At 34.5% G+C, this 24,246-nt stretch overlaps 1 protein-coding gene across 1 annotated transcript in view; it reads left to right on the forward strand.

Moving 5' to 3' along the window:
• LOC145661733 (chymotrypsinogen B-like) overlaps positions 1 to 24,246 on the forward strand; it is a 215,205-nt gene that overhangs the window by 108,909 nt on the left and 82,050 nt on the right. Inside the window, exons 5-6 of the mRNA XM_081727067.1 lie at positions 6,040 to 6,155; positions 11,966 to 12,090. Coding sequence (XP_081583193.1) covers positions 6,040 to 6,155; positions 11,966 to 12,090 — 241 coding nt within the window. The remainder of the gene's footprint in view (positions 1 to 6,039; positions 6,156 to 11,965; positions 12,091 to 24,246) is intronic.

The raw sequence follows: 24,246 nt of genomic DNA on the forward strand, positions 1-24,246 counted from the left end.
TTGCCGCTCGTACGCGATATTGAAACTTTCGCCGACGTCGTTTTTCAAGAAATTGCTGGCAGTCTTTTTTTTTTTTTTTTTTTTTTGCAGTCATCGTCCGACCTTCTGCCGACTGTTTCGAGAAAGCTTTATACGAGGGAAATATAAGCCCTAAGTCGTATTTTAAAGCAACAAATTACCTTCTAACTTTCTGTTTTATTTTGCTGAACGAATTTCTTTTTGCTTGTCGAGGTCGAAAATCACACGGAAAGACGTCGGTTCTGACGTCGGCAATCCGACGGCGGCATCTGGTCGTCATGGACAAATTGTCCGACTATAGGCGACAGGATCCTGATGGGGTTTCAAGTTAAAGAAATAACAAACAATACAAAGATTAAACATTGGCCACAGCAGAGTTTCCGAAAAACTAGACCAATAAAGTACCAATGTCCACTTTGTCTCTAACACATATTACTTTTACTATATTGAAGAAAGGCCAATGGAACGATGGAACGATGTTTATGGCATATTGTCAATGTTAGAAGAAGCTGATGTAGACATGTTAAGAGACGTTAACCAGCTGGACCTATTTATTGTACCCCCTGACGAAGACAATGCAGATGAAGATGAAGGTGGTACTGTTAACAACCCAAGTGGCTAAATGGTCCACAACTCCTAGCGGGATGTGAACTTGCACGTGAAAAGTAAACGTCATGTAATAGGGCTATATCTTTCCCTATCACATTTGAAGAAAGGAAGGAAAATGGAGTAGCAGCAAATGTAGTTGATGAAAACAATGTAGATCCAGGTCAAAAAGTGAGGGTATGCAATGTGTGCAGAAGACACAAATGAAATCGAAATGTAACAAGAAGCAAAGGAAAGAAAAGAAGTGTTCTCGTAGTTATCTCAATGATAGAAATATTTCTTTACATGAGAAAGTTCCCGAGTATCAGTACAAAGTGTTTCGCCCACATACATGTGACAAAATAATGAGCCTTTTGGAGTTTTTTGAGTTGTTTTTAATGGAAAATTGTGCTTCGATATTGTAAAGCAATCAATTATTTACGCAGTACAAAAGCATAGGGAAGACTTCGTAGTTAGTGCTGAAGCGCTGAAAGCTTTCTTGAGTATACTTATTGTGAGTGGCTATGTTAAAGTTCCAAGGAAACGGATGTATTGTTAGGAGCGTTCAGACACTTACAACGAGCCGATCAGTGATGCTTTGAGAAGACGCCGCATTGAAGAAGTAATGAGGAATTTACATTTGAACGATAATACACTATTAGATGTGACTGATAAAGTTTCAAACCTAAGACCGTATCTCGATTCCCTAAGAGATTTCTTTATTGAATACACTCCCTGGGAAACAGAAGTAAGTATCGACGAAGCCACGGTACCATATTATGAAAGAAATACTCTCAAGCATTTCACAAAGGGAAAACCCCATACGTGTAGGGTATAAGATTTGGTGCTTAAACTTTGGACTGAGATATACATTTGATTTTGAAGTGTACGAAGTTTCAAAGGGCCCCTAAAACCAATACAAGGCTGACTTCGGTCTAGCTGGAAAGGTACGTATGTAATTTGCAGACACGTTGCCACGAGACAGCAACCCTTTCACGTGTTTGCAGACAACTTTTTCTTAGGTATTAAAGTTCTGGATACCTTCACATTGCGTGGTATAGGGTTTACTGGGACAGTCACAAATGACAGAATAGTAGGATGCCCTCTTAAGCATTGCAATGTTTTAGGAAAGGAGGATAGAGGTTATTTTGACTTCCGAACATGTGAAGACTGTCATTGGAACGACAATGGAGTGGTGTGTGTGATCTCAAACTACGAAAGCGTGGCGCCAGTGAAAGAAGTTTCGAGGTACTCGGCAGCTAAGAGGAAGAAGATCAAAATTCCTCAACCGCATATTATTGGCAAATATATGGGAGGTACTGACCGCATGCACCAAAACATATCGTGTTATAGAACAAATATAAGTAGTAAGAAGTGGTGGTCGTATTTGTTTACTTGGGGAATTGATGTTGCTATTCTAAATGTTTTTTTCTCTATCGAAAAGTGGAACAAAGATACGGTGAAAAACTAATCGATTTCCTAGTATGTAGAAAATGTGTGGAACTATGTTTGTTTCAGAAATACAAAACTTAGAAGTGTAAAGCTGGAAGAGTCAAAACTCGTACATCAAACAGAGTGCATACCGAAATGAGATATGATAAGGGACAGCATATGATAGGTAATGAAATCAAAGGATTGAGTAGTGTGTTATGCAAGTTGCATACAACGAAAATTTGCAAAAGATGCAAAGTAACCCTGCACGACAAATGCTTCGAAATATTCCACAAAAAAAAGATGCTTAGACACTAGACGCTTAGACGCTTAGTAGAGATTAATTTGATTTTTTTTTTGAACTGTAGATCACAAGTAAGTTTGCCACTTTGAATTGAGTTTACCATCTCTTTTGTCTCTATTTTCGTTGTTGCTTCCAATGGTGATATCCAATTGATGTTATTCGCTAATGAGTGTTTACGGTCACATTGAATACATTAAAGGTGTGGGTATCACAAATCGAAATTACACTAAATAAGTGACACCCTAATATATATATATATATATATATATATCGAAATTTAAAATGGATGAGTCAATCATATGAAGTCATCAAGTAGCAAAAGATAGCATAAACGACTTCAAAATTCTGCTAAATTTCATCTTATGTCATTTCTACCCATAACTAAGTATACGATGGACGAACCAAACTTAGAGGGGTACATTATTTTGGCCAATGTTCTCATTAATAACTCTCTGCTGGCACATTTCCTTTCAAATAATAAATACGATGGTAAAATTTGTACTATGACCATGTTGAATTTGTATTAAAATGCATATGTTAAAGATGCGCATGACCATAGTGCTTTGCCATTGTTACAACCACTTGAAAAATTATCAGATTGAGTTATCCTTGCAGTGAAGTGAGGAAGTTGTGGTTTCAAAATTTTATACAACGAGAATACATTGAGATAGAAATATTTTATATTATACAATGCTTTCAGAGCTTTCAAATCATACCAAACAGATGTTAGAGAATAAACACAAAGTGTTAGAAAATGCGAAACTAGAAAAATGAATGTTGTTTACATAATTCGGATGTTTTCTGTACTCAATTGAAAAAAAAATATATTTCTTTTATTTGACTATACGAAATATCTACTTCGATTTCTATACAAATTACCCAGATCATACATACAGCACTGCTCTTCAATGCCATAAAGATGTGCTTAGTATTCGTTTTGTGTGGAGGAAGATATGGCATTTGCTAATGAACCATGTGTGGGTTGGTAAGGTCCAGTGTAAAACATAGAATTAGAAACACTTCTTTTGAGTTGCATTCTGCGAATTGTGTATATTGCCGTAGAACAAACACCAGTAAACTTACTATCACAAAGCGCGTATAATAGAATCTACTACTAAATATATGTAACTTTTTATCTGTAAGAGATTGAACATCGCAGAAGTAAGTCTGGTCTATCATTTGATGTTGTAGTTTAACGTCCAAGGTTTATGCATGTTACGCTAAGGGGGAAGGTGATTCAACAAGTGAGTGATGAGGAAATAGTGGAATTAGAAAGCAAAAAGAAAAGGGAGTGATAATGGTGTGAAATTATTTAAAAAAAAGAAGAAATGAAACTCTTTGTAACACGATTAGTGAGAGAGGCATACAATACAGTGAAACTAGAAAATATATCTATGAAAATATGCATCATCACATTTTATTCCTTGCTTCAAGTATGAGTTATATGCCAACGATGATGAAATTGTGTGCATGTATATATTGTATTAATCTAAAAAGAATTTCATTTGCCTTAAAGAATTCACATTAGTAGCAGTTTTTTCCGATTCTTTACATTTTGTAACAAGAATGATCCTTCGGAATGTTTCCCGTGTTGTAGCTAGATGTTAACTCTGCAGTAATTTTGTTGAGGCTGTAAATGTTAAATTTACCAACATTAATTGAAATTGATTCAGACCTTCTAGTTATGCTTCTACATGCGTACACACATATAAGTTTAAACAAAGGTTAATGCTTTATATAACAAATTTTACACTTTTGACTTATGCAAAATCTCTAATAAGAATTCTCGTAATAAATAATGAGAAAAGATATTATTACAAAAAACATTAGAACCGAAACTTTTGCCTACTCCAAAATGCCAGTATATATATATATATATATATATATATATATATATATATATATATATATATATATATGTGACTAGAAGCCGATTTTGCATTTACAACTTAAGGAAATCCTGATAATCGATACTTTCCGAATCAAAAGCTACATTAGAATATTGTAGGAATGAACACCATTCCACCCTAACATGCAAACTGTTTCAAAAATATTAACACATATCTCGTTGGTTCTATTTCTGAGTTTATCTTGAATTTAACGACTTTAACTCAGGCACAATCTTACATATGAGTAAATAAAGGGATTTTTTAATTTTATAGTAATATAACTTTTTCTCCTTAGAAAAAAACTTTAAAAAGTCCTAAAACACGCATACACTTATTTTTATTTAATAGTTCATAAACAGAATTTTACATCTCCAACTTAAGCAAATTCCCACTAGAGGTATTATCTCAACAAAGAAATGAACATTTTATTCTTATTGAGTCTATTAATTTCTATTCATAAAGAATATATGTTCAAACATTGTGAAATAGGTTACCTTATATTTATACAAGTTACCAAATTCCACACAGAAAAAACCTTTACAAATCTGCACACGCACATCCGTTTTCAAATAATTGTATAAATTGTATAAATTTACCCATTTCTCCCTTTAGAAACATTTCTTTGTTAGTATTAGGAAATATTTCATGTTCATTTAAGTATGTATACTCTGAATTTCACATCGTTAACTTAAACTGATAATCCGATTTGACATATTGTGTGATTTATTAAGATAAAATAAGTTATATAACTTTCCCCCACTTTGGAGTGAAATTTTCGAGAACGCTTAAGCATTCAATATGTTATTTTTTATTTAAGAATTCATATACCGACAATCATATCTTGAACACCTCCAAACCTTTTAGTGTTTTGCAGTAAGAAATAGAAAATTCGGGCGTTATAGAAATGGCTAAATTCTCCCACTTAAAAATATAATTTTCGAAAACACTGAAGCACATAATGCATTTTGTATCCTGAAGTGTATATTTCGAAATCTATATCTCCAACTTAAACAAATTCTCACCGAGGCACCACCCGATTAAAAAAAGCGGAATTTGAGTATTTTATTGCTGACTCTTTCTCTTCCTCATTTTATTTTGAATTGAAATTTCAACAACGGGAGAACATATTCCGTTATTTTTAATGAAAAGTTTATCTGTCGAATTTCGTTTTCCTAACGCTAGACATTCCGTATCCTAGGAGGACATTTGAGTCGTATTCACCCTCTCTAGAATGTATTTATCAAGAAGATCTTTCATTAACTATCAAGCCAGGAAGAAGATTATTCTTTACAAAATTCCACGTTTTTATTCTATGTTATTTGGCCTGGACTGTAATGAGCATCCACTTCTACGCTTTTATACAATGCGATAGATAGCTAATGTCACTTACATTAAATTTCCAACTAAACCATTGATTTTATGTTTAAAGTTTGTATGCGTACGCTTTGGGTTGGTAAGTTAAAAAAAATTAAGAAAGTAGAACGACTTGATAAATGTAAGTGATTATGATTATATAGGAAATGTTTATTGTTTTTTACAGTACGAGATTTTATTTCTCCTGTACCAAAAAGTATTGGAATTTGATATTTAATTATACAGAAATTTTATTTGGAATATTTTTGTTTTTCAATTCACCGATTCTTTTGTGTGTGTGTGTGTGTGTGAAAGAGAGAGAGAGAGAGAGAGAGGGAAGGAAATTTGCATTTTGTGAGATATTAGTGAAAGCGTAGTATAAAAATTTCTAACAATTTTATATTTCCATAAAGTAATTTACTATGTATGTGAAACAATACCAAATATGTTTCTACTTAGGTGTATGCTGGAACAAATCGCCTCTTTGATCCCAGTCCTTCTGTGCAGGAGAGATTGGTCTCAAACGTATATATAGATCCTCGTTTTACGAAAAAAAGATTTTTTGTCCATGAGCTGTAAGTACAACACTGAAAATGTTTGAGTTTCGGCTACATAATAATGAATATTCTGTGATTAACATATTTCTTTTGCTCTGTTAGAAAAACATACGTTAACTTATAATGAACATAGACATACACATAATTCGAAATACATATGAGCATACAATTACAATGTCAAGAAATACTATTTAAAATTATTGGAGAGATGATTTGGATAAATTAAATATTTACGTGGTAGTTTATAATTCCATAACAGAATAAAAGAAAAGCAATAACTACATAACCTAGTAGGGGTTGTAACGGCACAGGAATAACTTTAAAATTTATAATAGTTTTCGAAAGCCGTATAACGTAACAGTTCACGGATAAGTTTCTACTTATCGTAAATCTAAATTTGCATTGTCTTTTAGTAGTTTACTTATCAGATTGTAAATTGTATGAATACCCAAGAAGCGTATTTCCGAATTCGTGTTTTTAAACGAATCCCTAATCTATTTCTATGTTATCTATATTATCTATGAAGTTATGAGCGGTGATTACTCTTCCACTTATTTCAAACTTCGAAAATTAAAATAATATTTCAATTACTTTAATGTGCAATAATATTATTATTTTTCAGTATTCATTAACCTAATTTGTCATGAAGGTTTCGAATGAAGAATACTAATAATATTACTACTAAGATGTAAGATGTCAGGAGTTATGTAATGATAGTTTTATTTTGTATTTGAGCTTCTTTGCATCTGCATTGTCTTTACATAAATTTATTTTCCATCAGGAGAGAATGGCAGGTGCTAGTTAGTACCGATCTTATGCTACATAAAGCTTTTAGCTTATAGTCAGATAAATTTGCGCATATATTCATTTTATATTATTTACAATTAATTCAGATATTAGCCTTGAATTTTCATTATTGCGTTTTGCAACTGAGACATGTTTTTAACCTATGTATCTAGTACTTTTTATAGAGCTTTCAGTGAATAAACTTTAGTAGGTTCTGAAATGGATTAATACAAATACCACTCTAGGTTTTGTATAAGTGAATCTCTACGTTGAACAACATTTCTTAGTAATTAGGTCACGATGTGAACCTTATAGTACTGTTATAGAGTTTCTAGATGATATCTTTAGTTACTATTAATAAAATGTAGTGTATCATACCTGACAGTAGGTATATTGTACAACAACGAAAGAAACATTGAAATCGGTTTAGTAATTTCTGAAAAGTCTGTTAAATACATTTTTAGCAAAAGTAATGCCACGCATCCGTTTTTTTCTTTTCATGGATAAAATGCATGGTATCGTCACTAGCGATAAATAAGTTTTCCAACACCGAAAGAATTTTTTAAATATGTTCAGTAGTCTCTTACAATTTCTTATATACTATGAAACAAAGAATGACTCCCCCAGCACCCAAGGCCCCATTTCCCAGGATAAATTATACCGTATCATGAATCTGCATTAGGTAAGCTTTCTAATGGGGATAGAATCTTTGAAATCAGTTCAGTAGTTTCTATATATTTCTTATATATATTTAATCAAAAAGTGACGCGCCCAGTGCCCAAGGACCCATTGTGCGGGGTAAAATATAGTGTACCTTCACTGACTATAAATAGCTTCCCAATAGCTAAAGATTGTTCGAAATCGGTTCAGTTGTTTGTGAAATGTTTTTCTAAATAATGACTGGAGAAATGACGCCTCCAGCGGCCAAGGACACATTTTTCGGAATAAACTAGAATATATCGTAATCTACATTAAATCATCTTTCTACTGTTAAAAACAATTAGAGTCGGCCGATCAGATTCTGAAAACTCATGATATAAAATTAAAAACGCGAGTTTACTTGTATTTTTAAAGTGATATCACTAACGTAAGTTGATCAAGTGAATTTCGTGGATTGAATCGGGTAGGCGCGGAGGCCTCTGTCTCTCGTTAGCCTCGATTCTTCATAGTATGATGTCACGTTTAACACCTATCAACTAACTACTTGCTGTGGAATGAAATCACACACACGGGCAGTACAGATGAAGGGAGAAAATCGTAGATCGAGTGTGCCCGTGCAGTCTTTTAATTGCATATCGCTGTTCCCTCGTTTAAAACGATTAAAGCCCATTTCAAGCAGCCGGGCAAGAGTACCAACAGTCTCATCTGTTTCAATAAAACCGCTACCGTGCATTCGTTGTCTGCGATATACGCATATATTTTCTAATCGAAACGCGACTCGCTTAAAGTATGCGAACTAAAAATCAATATATTTTTCATACTTTGTATGTTTTATGGCTACCAGTTCAAGTTTTTGAGGTTTGTTTTTTTGATAACTTGGACATGAGGAGCATGAGGAACAGAATTAAAATTGATGCCTGTATAAGTTTACTGTAGACAAGCGATGGCTGAAGCCTGAAGTAGGAAGAGTATGAAAAGCATGGAAAATGATACAAGTGCCGTATACGGTCGTCATAAAAGGGCGGTTGCCATATTAAATATAATTTTAAAGGGTTCTATAACGATAACGGGTTGAATATATATTAGAGTGTCGCTTATTTTGGATAATTTCGTGTTGCAATACGCACACCACAAAATTGTATTCTACAGTGACCGTAAACAGGCATTAGTGAAATAGCAGCTCTCTACCCGTGCCGACTTGAAGACAAAGTCATGAAATGACATTTTCATATTAAAATATAAAATAGAATTTTCAACAATGATAATACTGAAACTAAAAGAGACAGAGAAAAGGAACTTTGCACGAAAGAACTAGAGTAAGGGCGACATCTGTGTCTGTACGGTCGTGTATAATTGCGTGATTAGTGTTGCAAATCCAAGAGAAATTTTGTTTTTTGTAAAACCTAAATCGGGTGTCATCATTGGAAGCAACAATGAAAATAAGGTCAAAAGTGATTGTAAACGCAGATCAGTGTTGCAAATTTCTCGAGAAATAAGGTGAAACATGTGCTGGTGCACAGAAGGAGTGAAGTACTAACGTTTTGTATACCTAAAATAAGATATTGACAAGAACTGTTTACGCTTACTCTAAGTCCAAGAGGATCCGATGAACAGTTTGTCCATCTACAAAAGAGAATATGAAATGAAATCTTTGAGTTTTACGTCCCACGGTTATGCCGGTTAGGCTAAAGGAGACGTTGATGATGAGTAATGAAAGAAATGGTGGAATGAAGAAAGTAGGAGGAAACGGAGAACCCCGAGAAAACCCACGCACACCGTGTTTGTCCACCACAAAGTTCACTTGGCGGGGGCTGGGATCGAACCCGGGACCCCAAGCACCAGAAGTGAACGCTCTACCACTGAGCCACCGCGGCCCCTGATCTACAAAAGAGAGAAATTGAGTTTGGAAGTGATACAATAATTCGGAAAAGGTCACTATTACTGTATAGTTTAAAACCTATAATGCAAGGAGGAAGAACATGAGGATTAGCGCCGTGGTTGTCAGATTGATAACTCATGTACTAACAGATATATTTGGTATCTTGTCAAAGCAGAGAACTAAGGTTTGTAAAAGATTTCTACGCTGCAAAGAGGCGGCCTTTTTGCTCTTGATGTGATCATGGTCATCAGCGTCCTTAAAAGACCACGCGTACAAAAACCCATGAAAAACGGAACCCTATTCTCATAATTTGACCAGGTTGTTGGCATTCCAACAACCTGTGCAGCGTTGCCACCTTTCATAAAGCTTACTCGTCAGCTTTTGCAAAGTACCATATATCTAGATCAGTTATAGATCTCACATATCACGGTTCTACTCCTCATGATCTACCGCCTTGCATTATAGGTTATAAAGCATACAGCACAAGTGACCTTTCCCGACTTATTGTATGTTTTCGAAACTCAAATTTTCTCTTATGTTGATAGCAACAATGTTCAGCGGATCCTTCTAGACGTAGACTAAACGCAAACAGTTCTTGTCTATATCTGATTTAAGGTGTAAAAAACTCTCTGTGTTCGTCAACATATATTAAACGTTATTTCCCGAGACCTTTGCAACACTGATCTGCGTTTACAATCTCTTTTTTTCTTTATTTTCATTGTTGCCCCCAATGATGATATTGAATTTAGGTCATCCCTTTTACAAAAACATAACTTCTTCTTTAATTGGCAAGACTGTTCATCCAGTGCTGTTTGTCAATAAGTAGCAAATGTCGCCCTTTCTGTAGTTGCTTCGCGCAAAGTTTCGCTTTTTTTGTGTCTTTTAGTTTCTCCGTTATTACGGATGGAAATTCTAAATTATTTTATAATGTAAACTCATTTAATGACTTTGTCGTAAAGTCGACACGGGTTAACGTTCTCGTAGAGAGCCGCTATTTCACTAATGCGTGTTTAAGGTCACATAGAATACATTTGGCGGTGCGCATCGCAACACAAAATTTCCGAAAATAAGGAACACGCTAATATATATGCGAGGATCAGTGCAAAAGTCGTGGCAACTATGTTTATCCTCGAAAATGGTAACGAATAAAAAATTCTGAAATATGCAAATTGAAGCTTAGTTCATGTAAACATTACATGTAAGGAGATGGATGAACTCACAGACTATCATAAAGATATAGCACGAGAAAAAATACCAACAAAATTTTGTCGTTTGAAATGTGTTTTATTTTCAATTGAAACAGTACACAATAGTACAGGGCAGAAACACGTACCTGTGACATCTTAGAGTCCCTCGAAGTAGTCTTCCCGCCAACGCTCTAAAAGAAACCGAATAGAGCTACCCATGGCCTCACCTTGAGAGAATCTTCGGATCTCACGCTTGACTGTTGTGGCAGTATTCACATGTTCGAAAGCGTGTTCCACGCAATGGCTCTTTCAGCTTTGGTATGAGGTCATAATCACAAAGTATCTGTCTAAGATGGCATAGGTTAGTATTCCTGCCTGTACTATTGTGTACTGATGCAATTAACAGAAAAACACGTTTTTAAAGACATTTTTTCGTCATTTTTCCCATGCTGTATCTTTCTGGAGGTCTGTGTGTTGATCCATGTCCCAAAGTGTAATGTTTACTTATGAACTAAGCTTCCATTCCCATATTTCAGATCTTTCTATTCGTTGCTATTTTCGAGAAAAATAGTTGTCATGACGTTTGCAATGACCCTCATATATATATATATATATATATATATATATATATATATATATATATATATATATATATATATATATATATATGTGTGTGTGTGTGTGTGTGTGTGTGTGTGTCATCACAACTTACTTCAATATATCGAGACGGGAAGTTGTTAAATTAACTACTACTTTTGGTGTGAATATTTATTTATGGTGGGAAAACGTTAATATATACCGATAAGGGGACTCATATAATTGATTGAGCGCCCCTTAATATATTATATCTACTCTTTTAACCCTCTATCACACCGAAAGTGGTTTAAATTATTTTTTTTTTGCTTTAAATGTTTATGTTAAGTGAGTATAAATATTAAAGGGTAATGTGTAACGGGTTTTAGGTCTGGATTTAGCTTCCAAATAACAAGTTCATTCTTTTTATTTGTTTAGTCTATTTCAACCAAAAGTTACACATATTCTACTTGAAGTTTGACTATTGAATTAGCATAGCCTTTTGGTTTACTGTAATTTCACACAGTGGAACGAACCTTACTTGTTATGTTGGTATTTCCTTTAATTATGGAAAGTGACTGAATTTCTTGTAAATATTCAATTTCAGTTAATTTCAAAATTTTATCTACATGTTATTCCAGTTAAACACGTTAAAATTAGCATCACAAATATATTATTATTTTTGACTTACAAGATATAGGAAATTAGCATTACCATTAAAATTCCTAAGTTATTTATTTCAGAGGCAAATTGACAATCCAAGAATATATCTATTACGACTCCGCTTTATTACGGCTTTCAGAACCATTCGAATTAACTGATGCAGTTAACACTATTTCCTTACCACCGAGGGGAATGGATTTTGCTGGTATGGAATGGTTTTGTTGTACTCTAGTAAAATATAAATATTTTGATTTTAATGTTACAAAAAAGTAAGTTTTTTTTATTACAGTTCTTCAAAATAATTTACTCAGTGCAATTCATTTATAAAAAACATGACGATGTAAGTATTATATGTTTAACAGAAACGTATTGCAAATGAACATTGAAAGTTAATGTTAAAATGTATTTTAGAAATAAATGTTATTGATAACGGACATTACATTCGATTCAATGATAATTTGTTAAGCTTAGAAATACGTCAGTTTCAGAAGTATTTTAAAGATTACTTTAGCTGAATTAAAATTTCACAGCCAAATAAATAAGTACAAAACATCTGATACTCATTGACCAGAAAACTTCCTATACTTGAATCGAAAATAGCTTAGAAAGTTTAATTGTTTGTTGTATATTTTATTTATAAAAAGGTGTAACGTTATTAAGTAGATTCATAAATAACCAATTATTTATATTTGTCACTAGATGATAAATCATGAAATGTGCACAATAGTTTATAGCTTAGAGGTAACAACAGTTTAAAAATCTGAAATAACGCCAATATGTGTCATATAATGTTTCTCAATTAACTGATTAGTCTCTAGAAAATTGTAAAATACTTATTATCCACACGTTTTTCGCTTTCTCTATACTACTTTATCAATAGAAATGAATCAATGTTAGCATTTTAGAAGCATTATTCTAAACAAATGTGTTGAAACCACTCCTTTTAAGTAACGTTATACAATGCACTTTTTCAATATATATCTTTGTTTCATGCTTTAGTGAAGAATAGAGCACAGCATCAAAGTACTCACAAGTAGGATATATTTTTAAATGTAATAATCATTATTAACATAGGGAGAAGGAAAGGGGGAAATTAATTTATTATTACTACTTCTCTTTATTAAGAAAACTACAAACATCAGATTTTCTATGTCGCTTATTCGTAACATCAATCAGCTAAGCGTTTTTTCCCTTCCTCTCAGACCCGAATACAGCTGAAGGCCTCGCAAGTGATGAATCGGAATCAGCGGAAAAAGTATGATCTTGAGTCTTCCTTTAGATGTAGTTGATATGTTTCATCCCGTAGTGCAGGTGTCTGGTTCTGTAGCGACGGCACAAAGAAAAAGGGGCTAATATAAATGATAACAAAACAAGTAACACGATTCAAATATTTTCTTAAATCAACGTTCTTATAAAGTAAAACGTTACATGTTTCATTTAGGTAGCCTATATTTTGTTTATTCGGCAAAATATCATTAAGTTGCTACAGTAAGGGTGTAGCATTAAATTCTGAGTTAGCGTCCTAATCGTAAATGCTATGGTATAGTGTTAAGTAGAATTTATATTTGATATTTTATAAACACAATTTATACATAAATATTGTGTATGTTTCTACAATACCCTCACGCAAAAATTCCAAATGTGACATAAGTGAGAAAACATATCTAAAGAACAATCAACGATATTTTCGTATCCAGGTTATATGTTAAAAGAAAGAAATGATGATATTCCAATAAAGGTTTAAACATCCAATCTATATAATACTAAGTGCGTGAATTATTACTTATTATTAATGTAACTTCATAAACCGTTTAGTAGTGTTAAACCTGTTCTAAACTACCAAATAAAAAGTTAACATAGAGACACGTGATAAGGAAAATTTAGAGAATCTTCTCAAATGACAATTAATTTAACCCACTTTCATTGGGTTAGAACCTACTAAAAAATCAGATAAGCAGAATTGTTTTTTATTTTTAAAACAATCTTTAGATCAATTTAAGCTAAACTACAATTACCTAACATATTGTTTAAAGTGCTCAGATCAAACGTATTACGTCTGGTTATTGTTATTTCTATAACCTTACCTTTCAGTATATTCAACCTTCCGGAATCGGAGAAAAAACTCATTCTATATTCTCAGTCCCTTTGATGTTTTAGGTTCAAATATATTAACATTTTTAATATAATGCAACATGAAGATTTTTTTCGAGAATGGGAAGTAGGATAAATTAACGGGACTTTTTTCACGAAAAATATTCGTGTAATCATATTTGAATTAGATATTTCCCATCATTTCGATGATTGAAACCTATACAATATATGATCTAGTACAGAATTTTGCCGTTACTAAAGCATGATTGATTATTAAGGAGAGTGATCATCTCCAGCAAAATTCAATTTGCGACTGTAGTCTTCGATTCTAAAGAATCTACTTTATCTAAGAAGTAATAGAAATCTCCATCCATTTGTACGTAAACAAATTTCGATTTCACTAAAATTAGGTAAACAGAAGATCAAGCTGATGTATAATGAATAGCCGGTAATTGTTTCACACGGCACGGTTCGTTCTTAATGTTACACATTTTAATATTCCTTAATGAATTAATAAATTTAATGATTTCAATATTCCAGATGGAGCATGTAAATATCCTTTATCTGATCACTAACCAGCAATTAACAAATTTTTGGTAGTGTTATTTTCTCTATTATCTAATTACAATCTATGCAAACTAACAATTTATGGTAGAGTTTCCGCTGTTAACGTTGCCGTAATCGGAATTCCTAATACCATTAATCATGTGCAAATGAACCACATTTCACGCTGCAAAGTAATCGTGCTTAGAGTTTGTTATTTTTCTTCTCGCTCGATCAAGAGTTTGCAGCTGATATATTACCTGATAATTTGTTGTTACGGCAGCTGGTCTAATTCTAATTCTCTATGAGTTTTGTTCTTTCTGCTGAATTGTTGATTATCATAGATCTGAAAGTCTACTGCGACTGTATGCCTTCATCCTTACAGAGAATCTTCTTCGTCAAATGACCGATCTCATTCAACATACTGATATGTTTAACACATAGAACCTCGCATTAAGTGAAGTTTCTCCAGTAAATGCGTCAGGCAGTATCACTATTTTGGATTTTTTTATAATTATTCTAGCTATTACGAAAGTAGCTGTAAGAATCTTAAGGGGTAAGAGGTGGAACTGGGAAAAATAATGACTGACCCACAAATTTAACAAAGCACATGGAGATCAGGATCTCTTTTGTTCTGAGAAGTGAGTGTAAATGTCCCCACTAGCTTCAGAATTTTGACAAAAGGCTATATATATTCGTTTTTATCCTTACCTTTACATATTCTGCTTTGGCCTTTCTTTATACTTTCTAAGACAGGGGGATGTAAATTTTATATTTGCATGCAGATATTTCTGACAGTGATACGTTCTTTAAGTCCAATGCAATTTGAATTTTACCCAAAGGAGATATATTCAACATTGGAAATAAAAACATGTTGATTCTCAAATATTTTGAGGGTTCAGTTACCTCCTAGAAAAATATACTTTTGTAACATTCGTAAGTTATGTTGCTAGTCTATTACTGATGTACGCATAAACAAATGCTTGTGGGAAAATGTATTTTGATAATTCTCAATGATCCGTGAAAGTCTATGAAGACTTTGTCAAATTTAACCGGAACCTAACTTTCTAGAATCTTCATTGTCTTATTCAATCTCGCTTTCAATACTTAGTCTTAGAAATTTAACAATATCCAAGACTATTTTCAATGTTTTTTTTAACTGATCGCCACAGTTGAACTACTATTTATTTGTATCTAGCACGAATACTGTAGACTTCAAGATTCATTTTAGTACTCCTTAATTTTAGCCAATTTTACGTTGATCGTTCAATGTTGCTTTATAAACTAATTGTATATGTTTCAATATAATACGTAATGTCTTATGGATATAATTGTAGCAATTTATAATGTTAAGTGAAATTATACATTTTCCATTACATGACACGAGATTCTGGTCGTTTAAGTCATAAAACAATTTAAAGATTCAAGGACAATATGCTAGATATTCATTGACACGACCTGTATAGTTTGTAAGTTCTTTCAACATGCAGTGTAAGAGTTGAATGCTTCGTATTCTCATTTGCAAATTTTCGTTTTGAAAATGTTCAATGTTTGTTCCCTTATTTCTTAGCTACTATCGAAAATTTTGACAAACTCTAACGAGGAAGGTCCATAAACCTTGAGAGTTGAATTTTGATGAAAATTTGTGACAAGATTCAGTTCGAGTTGCTAAGTAACGTAGTAATAGTCACTCGATGCGCAAATGCTTAGTTGAGCTGCTACACCGACGCCATCTTGAAATCCAGTAGGCACTGTCCAAGAATATCCTTTTGGCACAAACATAAAAAAGCTTTTGATAGTTCTGACTTCAGTATTGTAAACCAAGGTAGAGCATCTATATGTGGGAATACTTCCAGTGCATGATCGCCAATTTGAAAGGCGCCATATTGAATCGCGGTTAAAAATGATAAATGACAAGACGGACATATGAAGTATCAAGTAGCACTGGAATTTACTCCTGAGTCCATTTCCGCGAACAAATTTTACATATCTTTTTTCACTTCAGAGTTAAGAGCTCTCTTACCCACAGGAACATATAAAAACTGTGTGATTTAGACTTGTACGAGGGCTGTCTAAAAAGTATCCGACCTTTGGCCAGAAAAATAGTTGCGAATACCTGACAGATTTGGGACCCTAATCCCCTTCAAAGTAGGCCCCTTGTGCTTCCACACACTTAGTCCACCGATCCTTCCACTGCTGGAAACACCGCTGGAAGTCTTCTTTTGGAATGTTGTTCAGCTCCGTCGTCGTGTTCCGCATTATGTCTTCTCTACTCTGAAAACGGGATCCCTTCAGAGGCGTCTTCAATTTTGGAAACAACCAGAAGTCACAAGGAGCCAGGTCTGGAGAGTAGGGAGGTTGGCGAACGGTTGTAATTTCATGTTTGGCTAAGAACGTGTGGATCAATTGGGATGAATGTGCTGGGGCGTTGTCACGATGGACGTGCCAGTTCTTCGCTGTCCACATGTCTGGTCTTTTGCGCCGGACTGCGTCACGGAGTCGCCTGAGAGCATCTTGATAATACTCCTTTGTCACTGTTTGTCCTTCCGGTGCGTACTCGTGATGCACAATTCCACGGGCATCGAAGAAAACAGTCAGCAACACCTTGATTTTGCTTCGCACCTGCCGCGCTTTCTTCGGCCTTGGAGAATCGGGATGCTTCCATTGAGACTATTGTTGGTTTGTTTCTGGGTCGTACCCGTACACCCATGACTCATCTCCAGTTATCACGGTATTCAGATACCCAGGATCAGTGTTAGTGGTGTCCAGAAGGTCCTGTGCAACGTCAAAACGGGTGTCTTTTTGTTCCTGAGACAACAACTTGGGTACAAATTTAGCAGCCACTCGTTTCATGTTCAAATCGTCACGCAAAATTGCATGTGCAGAATCTTTACTCACTCCAACATCTTCTGCAATCTCCCGCACTGTCAAACGGCGATCTGCCATCACCAAATTTTTGCACCCGCTCAACAACAGCTGCATTCCGAGCAGTTTGGGGCCTGCCGCTACGCTGCTCACTCTCGACTGATGTGCGGCCATCTTTGAATCGGTTGAACCATTGTTTAATTTGTGTTACACCCATCGCATCTTCTCCAAACACCTGCTGAATCTTACGAATTGTTTGGCTTTGAGAATCACCCAGCCTTTGACAGAATTTGATGCAGTATCTTTGCTCAATTCGTTCAGTCATCTTACGAGAAACACTAAATCCGACGAACACTACCAACAGCACCTCACTTCGCGACCACCAGCTCACGATTGGCACACGCGAACGCGGTGAAAAAATTCAAGCATGCGCATTAAGGTTCCTCCTTCCACCGTGCACGGTGGCGCCGCCTGAGAATCACTACTTTGCGTGGAAAAAATTAAGGTCGGATACTTTTTAGACAGGCCTCGTATTATGAAACACGGTCGTGCGAGCACTTGCAGGGTTTTAACTAATGTAGTACAATAGCCACTATACCAAACAGGTTCTGAGACTAGTGAGAGAAATCCTTAATTAAATTGAAATGCCTGTAGTGAAAAATGGAATAGCAGCATGATACATGTTATACCTATTTCAAAGTGCGATGGAATAGACTGCTCGTCGATGAAACATATGCCTAATAGTACTGACGAGTAGAGAATACCAAAGGGATTGTTCGGATGTATATTAGAAAACTGATATAAACGGGTGAATATTAGTTGAACGACCAAAATGGTTCAGATTCCACTATAATCAGTAGGCCCATGTCTCCTTTAGCGTATTAGACGTAAGTGTGGGACGTTGGACTGAATCAAACCAAACATCTATTTTAGGCAATTTTACGTGGTCCATTATAGTGTGTTAAGTTTTCTTCTCCAATCTTGAAACCTTAGGCAAAGACCATCATTGTTGCAGAATATTGCGTTCTCTTCCAATACTCATACTTGACAACCTATAATTTACCGTGCATATTACGAAGTTAAAATACTTTAATGTATTTATTGCCAGTTTGTCTAAATACAATCGATTTATTGCTGACGCATTGAACAATTTAAGGGGATTTAAATTATCAGTTCACAGCCCATTCTTAGAACAAGATACATCTGGAAACTTAGAATTCACTTTTCTTGTGTCTGTTCTGCTATTAGTGATAAGAGAATGAATTCACACCTGCTAAGAATAGATGGCAATAAAGATTATTACATAATTCAATACCAAGTTGCAATCCATAAAACGAGCGTCTTTATTGTTTTTCCTTCAATATTAAATAATTAAATATCTGCAACCTTCCTCCTTTAACGATAAAACAGTTGCTTATAATAAGGGCAAGACTAGTTTTCATATCAAAACTGTGATAAATAACTAATTGTAGCAGGTGTTCACTTGTTCGGTGTACAAGTTGTATGGCAGAATTTTCATAATGAAAATGCATTTTGTTGTGTGTCATCGATTTTGTGCGCCAGTCCTAAAGGACATGCTTGGATATGCATGGCAGAAATGTGGGTACGTCACAGGAGCAATAGTTGGTTCATTTAAAAATGTTCTGCAGCAGTACCGGATTTACGTATAAGCTAAACAAGCTATAGCTTAGGGCCCCATATTCATGATGGCCCAAAAAATTCAAGGAAAAAAATTAAATGTACATTTTCAAAATATAACAAAAACAATAAATAAAGTAACATCTACATATAGCAACAGTGCTTCGTTTGTGTAGGCCCTTATGATGTAAGTAATGGGGCACCTTCTGCTTGTCTGCTTCGTAAAATATCACTGGTTTCTTCATTTCTGTATATAGGATCCTACGTTCATCTGGACACATAAAGGGCCCCATTATCTTCAATAGCTTAGGGTCCCAAAAAACATAAATCCAGCTGTGTTCTGGAGACTAGTAGAAAATAGTGTCTGTGGTCATGAAGATTGTGACGAAAGTACATTTGTTAAGTGTTTGTACTGCTCCAAGATACTGTGAGCTAATCACTTCGTCTTGAATCTCCATCATCAGAACTGAAGAGCAAAAGGTTAGTAGGTTAATATTTGCTTATGTGCATCAGTTTATATTATTTTTCTATTAATTTTCTAATAACTTCAAGACATAATCTTGTAAAGTCATATGTGCCTTGCACCTAACTTATATTACAGCACTTAAATGCTATGCATAATCGCAACACACATAGACTCATATATATAGCACACTTTGAAATATTTATAACTTGTATCATGCTGGTATTCCATTTTTCACTACAGGCATTTCAATTTAAATAAGGATTTCTAACTAGTCTCAAAATTTGTTTGGTATAGTGGCTATTGTACTACATTAGTTAAAACCCTGCAAGTGCTCGCACGACCGTGTTTCATAATACAAGTCTAACTCACACAGTTTTTATATGTTTCTGTGGGTAAGAGAGCTCTTAACTCTGAAATGAAAAAAGATATGTAAAATTTTGTCGCGGGAATGGATTCAGGAGTAAATTCCAGTGCTAATTGATACCTCACATGTCCGCCTTGCCATTTATCATATTTAACCGCGATTCAATATGGCGCCTTTCAAATTGGCGATCGTGCACTGGAAGTATTCCCACATATAGATGCTCTACCTTGGTTTACAATACTGAAGTCATATCTATCAAAAGCTTATTCATTTTTGTGCTAAAACGATATTCTTGGACAGTGCTTACTAGATTTCAAGATGGCGTCGGTGTAGCAGCTCAACGAAGCATTTGCGCATCGAGTGACTATTACTACGTTACTTAGCAACTCGAACTGAATCTTGTCACAAATTTTCATCAAAATTCAACTCTCACGGTTTATGGACCTTCCTCGTAAGTGGGATTCAGAAAGGATGAGGAACCATAAGGGGTATTTATCTCTAAGGTGTTAAATATTATGAATTGTGTATTTATAAAGTTAGTATTAAAAATATGCACAAATTGAAGAGAAAATTGATAATAACCGAGCTGAATACACTGAAACATTCTTAGTGCAAGAAATTCAAAAACATTGATGTGGCTTTTACAATAACAAAATAAACTATTTGAAACCCTACACAGGAATTAGTCTGAACTGTCGTCACAGCTTTTTGCACTTTCCCACCAACGAGGAACGTCAGCATTTTGGATATAGAAGGCGTGTGGAAGTAAAGAAGGACCTGATACTTGTAAGTAACTTTAATGACCCAAATACCACAATACAGCAGCTATATGAGGACAACAACCAACCACATGTATGCTAACTTTGCATTTACAATACCAGCCATGAATTGGCGGTGTAACACCATTGTCGTACCGAATCCATGCGTTGTGTATTTTGCAACAAGTGTAACCTGATTGTAGTTGGGCATGACCAATATCATCGCGCTCTTTTTGAAAAATATTTCATAAATATCCAATTCACTCAAATGTTTCCCTGTTTGGCTTGCTTAATTTCATACGCCTAAGGCGTCATATCGCGCAACTTCTTTATAATCAATCTTGGAATGCCCATCGAAATGTCAGCGGACATCTTGTGCCAAATACTCTTGCGTTCCTTCCAGTTTCCTGATTCTACTAGTATTTGTATATGATAAGGTTGGTTTACCAAGGGTAGCATTCCGTTGGTGATGATCTCGTTTGCAGTATCATTGAGATACGAGAAAGTCGAAACGCATTGCACATTGCACAAATAATTGAAGAATCTCGCTAATCATGGATATCTGTCTATTCCACATTACCTGTCCTAGAGCTTTCTTTCGTTTAATTAAACAGTTGACAGCTTCGGTCACCCTCCTAATACATGTAACCAGTCGTGACTAATTCGATTCATTTGCGGTACGGTATGACGTTTTTTCCTTTGTAAGAAATGCGACATTTTTGGAATAAGTCTCCCTTGACTTTAATATTTTGCTCCACACAGACATCTCTAGAGCTTCGCACAAAGTTACGACAATGCTTTCTGTTCTCCTATAATCACTGGCTGTATCTACTTTGTTTCACAAATACACTCTTCGTACGATCAAATGCAGTTTCGTTTGGTCTTCCCAGGCAACTTTCAGCTACATTACGTTAGTTCAGTAACTACCTACTGATACAAATTTTGTTCTTCTACACTATGACTACATATCGTCATACACTTTGTTACTTATATATTTTATGTGTTGTTTCATGCTTAGTATATTATATAAATAAGGAAGTGTATCAACGTTAAGCTAATAGTTTAACAAGCACGAGACAAAAGAAAAATCAGCGATTTTTGACAAAAATTCTCCCACTATTATTGTCCAATACTCTAAAATAAACATAAGTATATAGATAGCGTGAAACAAATATTTAAGTCGTCTGTTCATAGGTATGTTATATATTTAACACGGGTAGTTGGAAATGCTATAATACTCTTTCATTTTGAGAGATTTTCAGAGCCAAAAAACTTATGGATCATCATCCGTTATCTTCCATCGGGAAAACTTGGTTTAAATATCTTTAGGTTTGGAATAGCATTATTACACAATGCTCTATCTTGTAACAAATAAGATGTATCATGGCTGACATAAGTCTTCGAACAGATAATGGCGACTACTTTGAAACAAATGTAGAGTATGAGCATTAAATCTGTCATATCTGTAGTTTCGTGTGGATAAGAAACAAACTTGTGAACAAAAGGTTTAAGAAACACTCAAGTTATTAATATAAACTTTGCCTAAGTTTAATCACTTATATCATTAGAAATACGAAAGACGTTTTAAGTCGAAAAAATATAACATACAACTTTGCAAGCGGAGGCAAAGAAGCCTAACGTGACCCGACTAAGGACGAATCGTTTACCACGTAGTGATCGAGGTTTAGTGGTCAAGGCGCATGACCAGTAATATGGAGGTTCTCGGTTCGAATCCACGTCGGGCATTATTTTTGGTTTAGAATTTTTTATGACAACTGATCGGCAATTACATACGTTTTTTATATTCAGATATTTGAATATTAGGATGTTTCAAATCTTCAGGAATAGTAATAGTAATAATAATAAACTAATAATAATTATTATTATCTCGTAGAAGATTAAAAGGTAGGAGCTAATTATTTTTCAGGTCATACAATTACAAGCAGTAACGTGACATTTGGAAAGAAGAGTTCAGTTCTGTTTAATGTTGACCACGAGAAGACTAATTACTCATCTTGTTTCTAAACTAAACAAAAAAACACTAGAATTAACATTTTCATTCGAGACGGATAAGGCTAACTAAAATTATCGTCTAGCTTTGGAGACGAGAATCGAGACGAGACGAAAAGCATTGTAAACATTTCTCGTCTTGTATCGATTCTGGAAATAGTGTATGTCCATTCTTTAAGTAATAATTGTTCTGTAGACTGAATCTTATAAGTTATTTTGTTACTTCGTATTTCAGAGCTCATTGAATTATGATCTGTGGAGGTATTTTTGTAGCAAATCTTTTATAAATACCTCTGTGTATCCTAAAAATTAGTTTATTATATGCCTTATTGTTATGTGATATTCAGTTATTTTTATTACAGATATTTTCCTTAAAACATACAGTAGAATACTTACTACATGAAACTTCAGTGGAACGTTTTAGTTTAAAATTTGAGTGGCTGCAGAGGTGTGTTTTGAAGTTACGGAATCCGAAATCTCTGCTTTTAAATAAGTTTTGCCAAATCTTAGGGAAATTTTAAAACATCTAATACAATTACACTGTTTAACAAATTTTGATCGAAAGTATGTAAATTCTTTGAAATTGCGATTTTTACATTCATTTAAGCATAATATGAAAGGAAATGATAATAGAAAAATTTTCTTAGCTCGGGTTGTGAAAAAAACGCCCTTGTACAACAGTAGCTCTATATATACAAATGTATTAATATTTATAGAACATTTAAGCAAAATCCTTGTAAAAACCTACATTTCACTTTATTTATCTATTTCCCTGTGATGTGATAAGCTGAGGAGTTAGGAAGTACCCTAAAGAATAGGTTTCTATACCCTTGTACTTCCTTTTTCAAAATTGCGCAAATACCAGTTTTACAGCGATACAGAAAATAAAGTAACCGTGGTCAAGTTAAACATTAACAATTCCGTAATAAAAGTCAGTATTAACATCAAAACATGAAAAATATCTACAAATACCTTTTTGTGCAAGAACTAGACTACAATGTAGACAAAAGTTTCAAGTGATACCTTGTACAGGGTTATGTTTATTTTATTTTGAGCGTCTTCGCTTGGCTTGCCTTTTGTAGGTTACATCTGGAGCATCCCTTGCAATAGTCCAACAGTAGTCGGCCAATATGTTAGAACTCCACTTTCCCTCATATCTCTTCTCCATGGCTGCAATATCTTGATGGTAACGCTCACCATGTTCGTCACTTACTGCTCCACAATCTTCGGGAAAGAAGTCTAGATGTGAATGAAGAAAGTGGAGTTTCAGAGACATATTGCAATCAAGATTTTCGTTGCACAAATAACAACTTTGCTATCATATGTTTGTAATTTGTTGCTCGGTGTCTTCCCAAGAACTGTGAACAAACACTCTTCAAACTTTCCCACGCAGCTTTCTCCTCACCTTGGAGAATTTCGTCAAAATTGTGATCTTTGAATAGTTGCCTAATCTTTGGCCCTATGAAAACACCCTCTTTAACTTTGGCATCACTTAATCGAGGAAATTGTCATGTTAGGTATTTATAGGCCTCATCCTATTGGTTCATGCTCTTAACAAAATTTTCATAAGACCTAATTTAATATGTAGAGGGGGAAGCAAAATTCGGTTACGATCTACCAGTGGTT

Source organism: Thermobia domestica, chromosome 10 (genome assembly GCF_964235325.1).
Source record: "Thermobia domestica chromosome 10, izTheDome1.hap1.1, whole genome shotgun sequence".
Taxonomy (NCBI): domain Eukaryota; kingdom Metazoa; phylum Arthropoda; class Insecta; order Zygentoma; family Lepismatidae; genus Thermobia; species Thermobia domestica.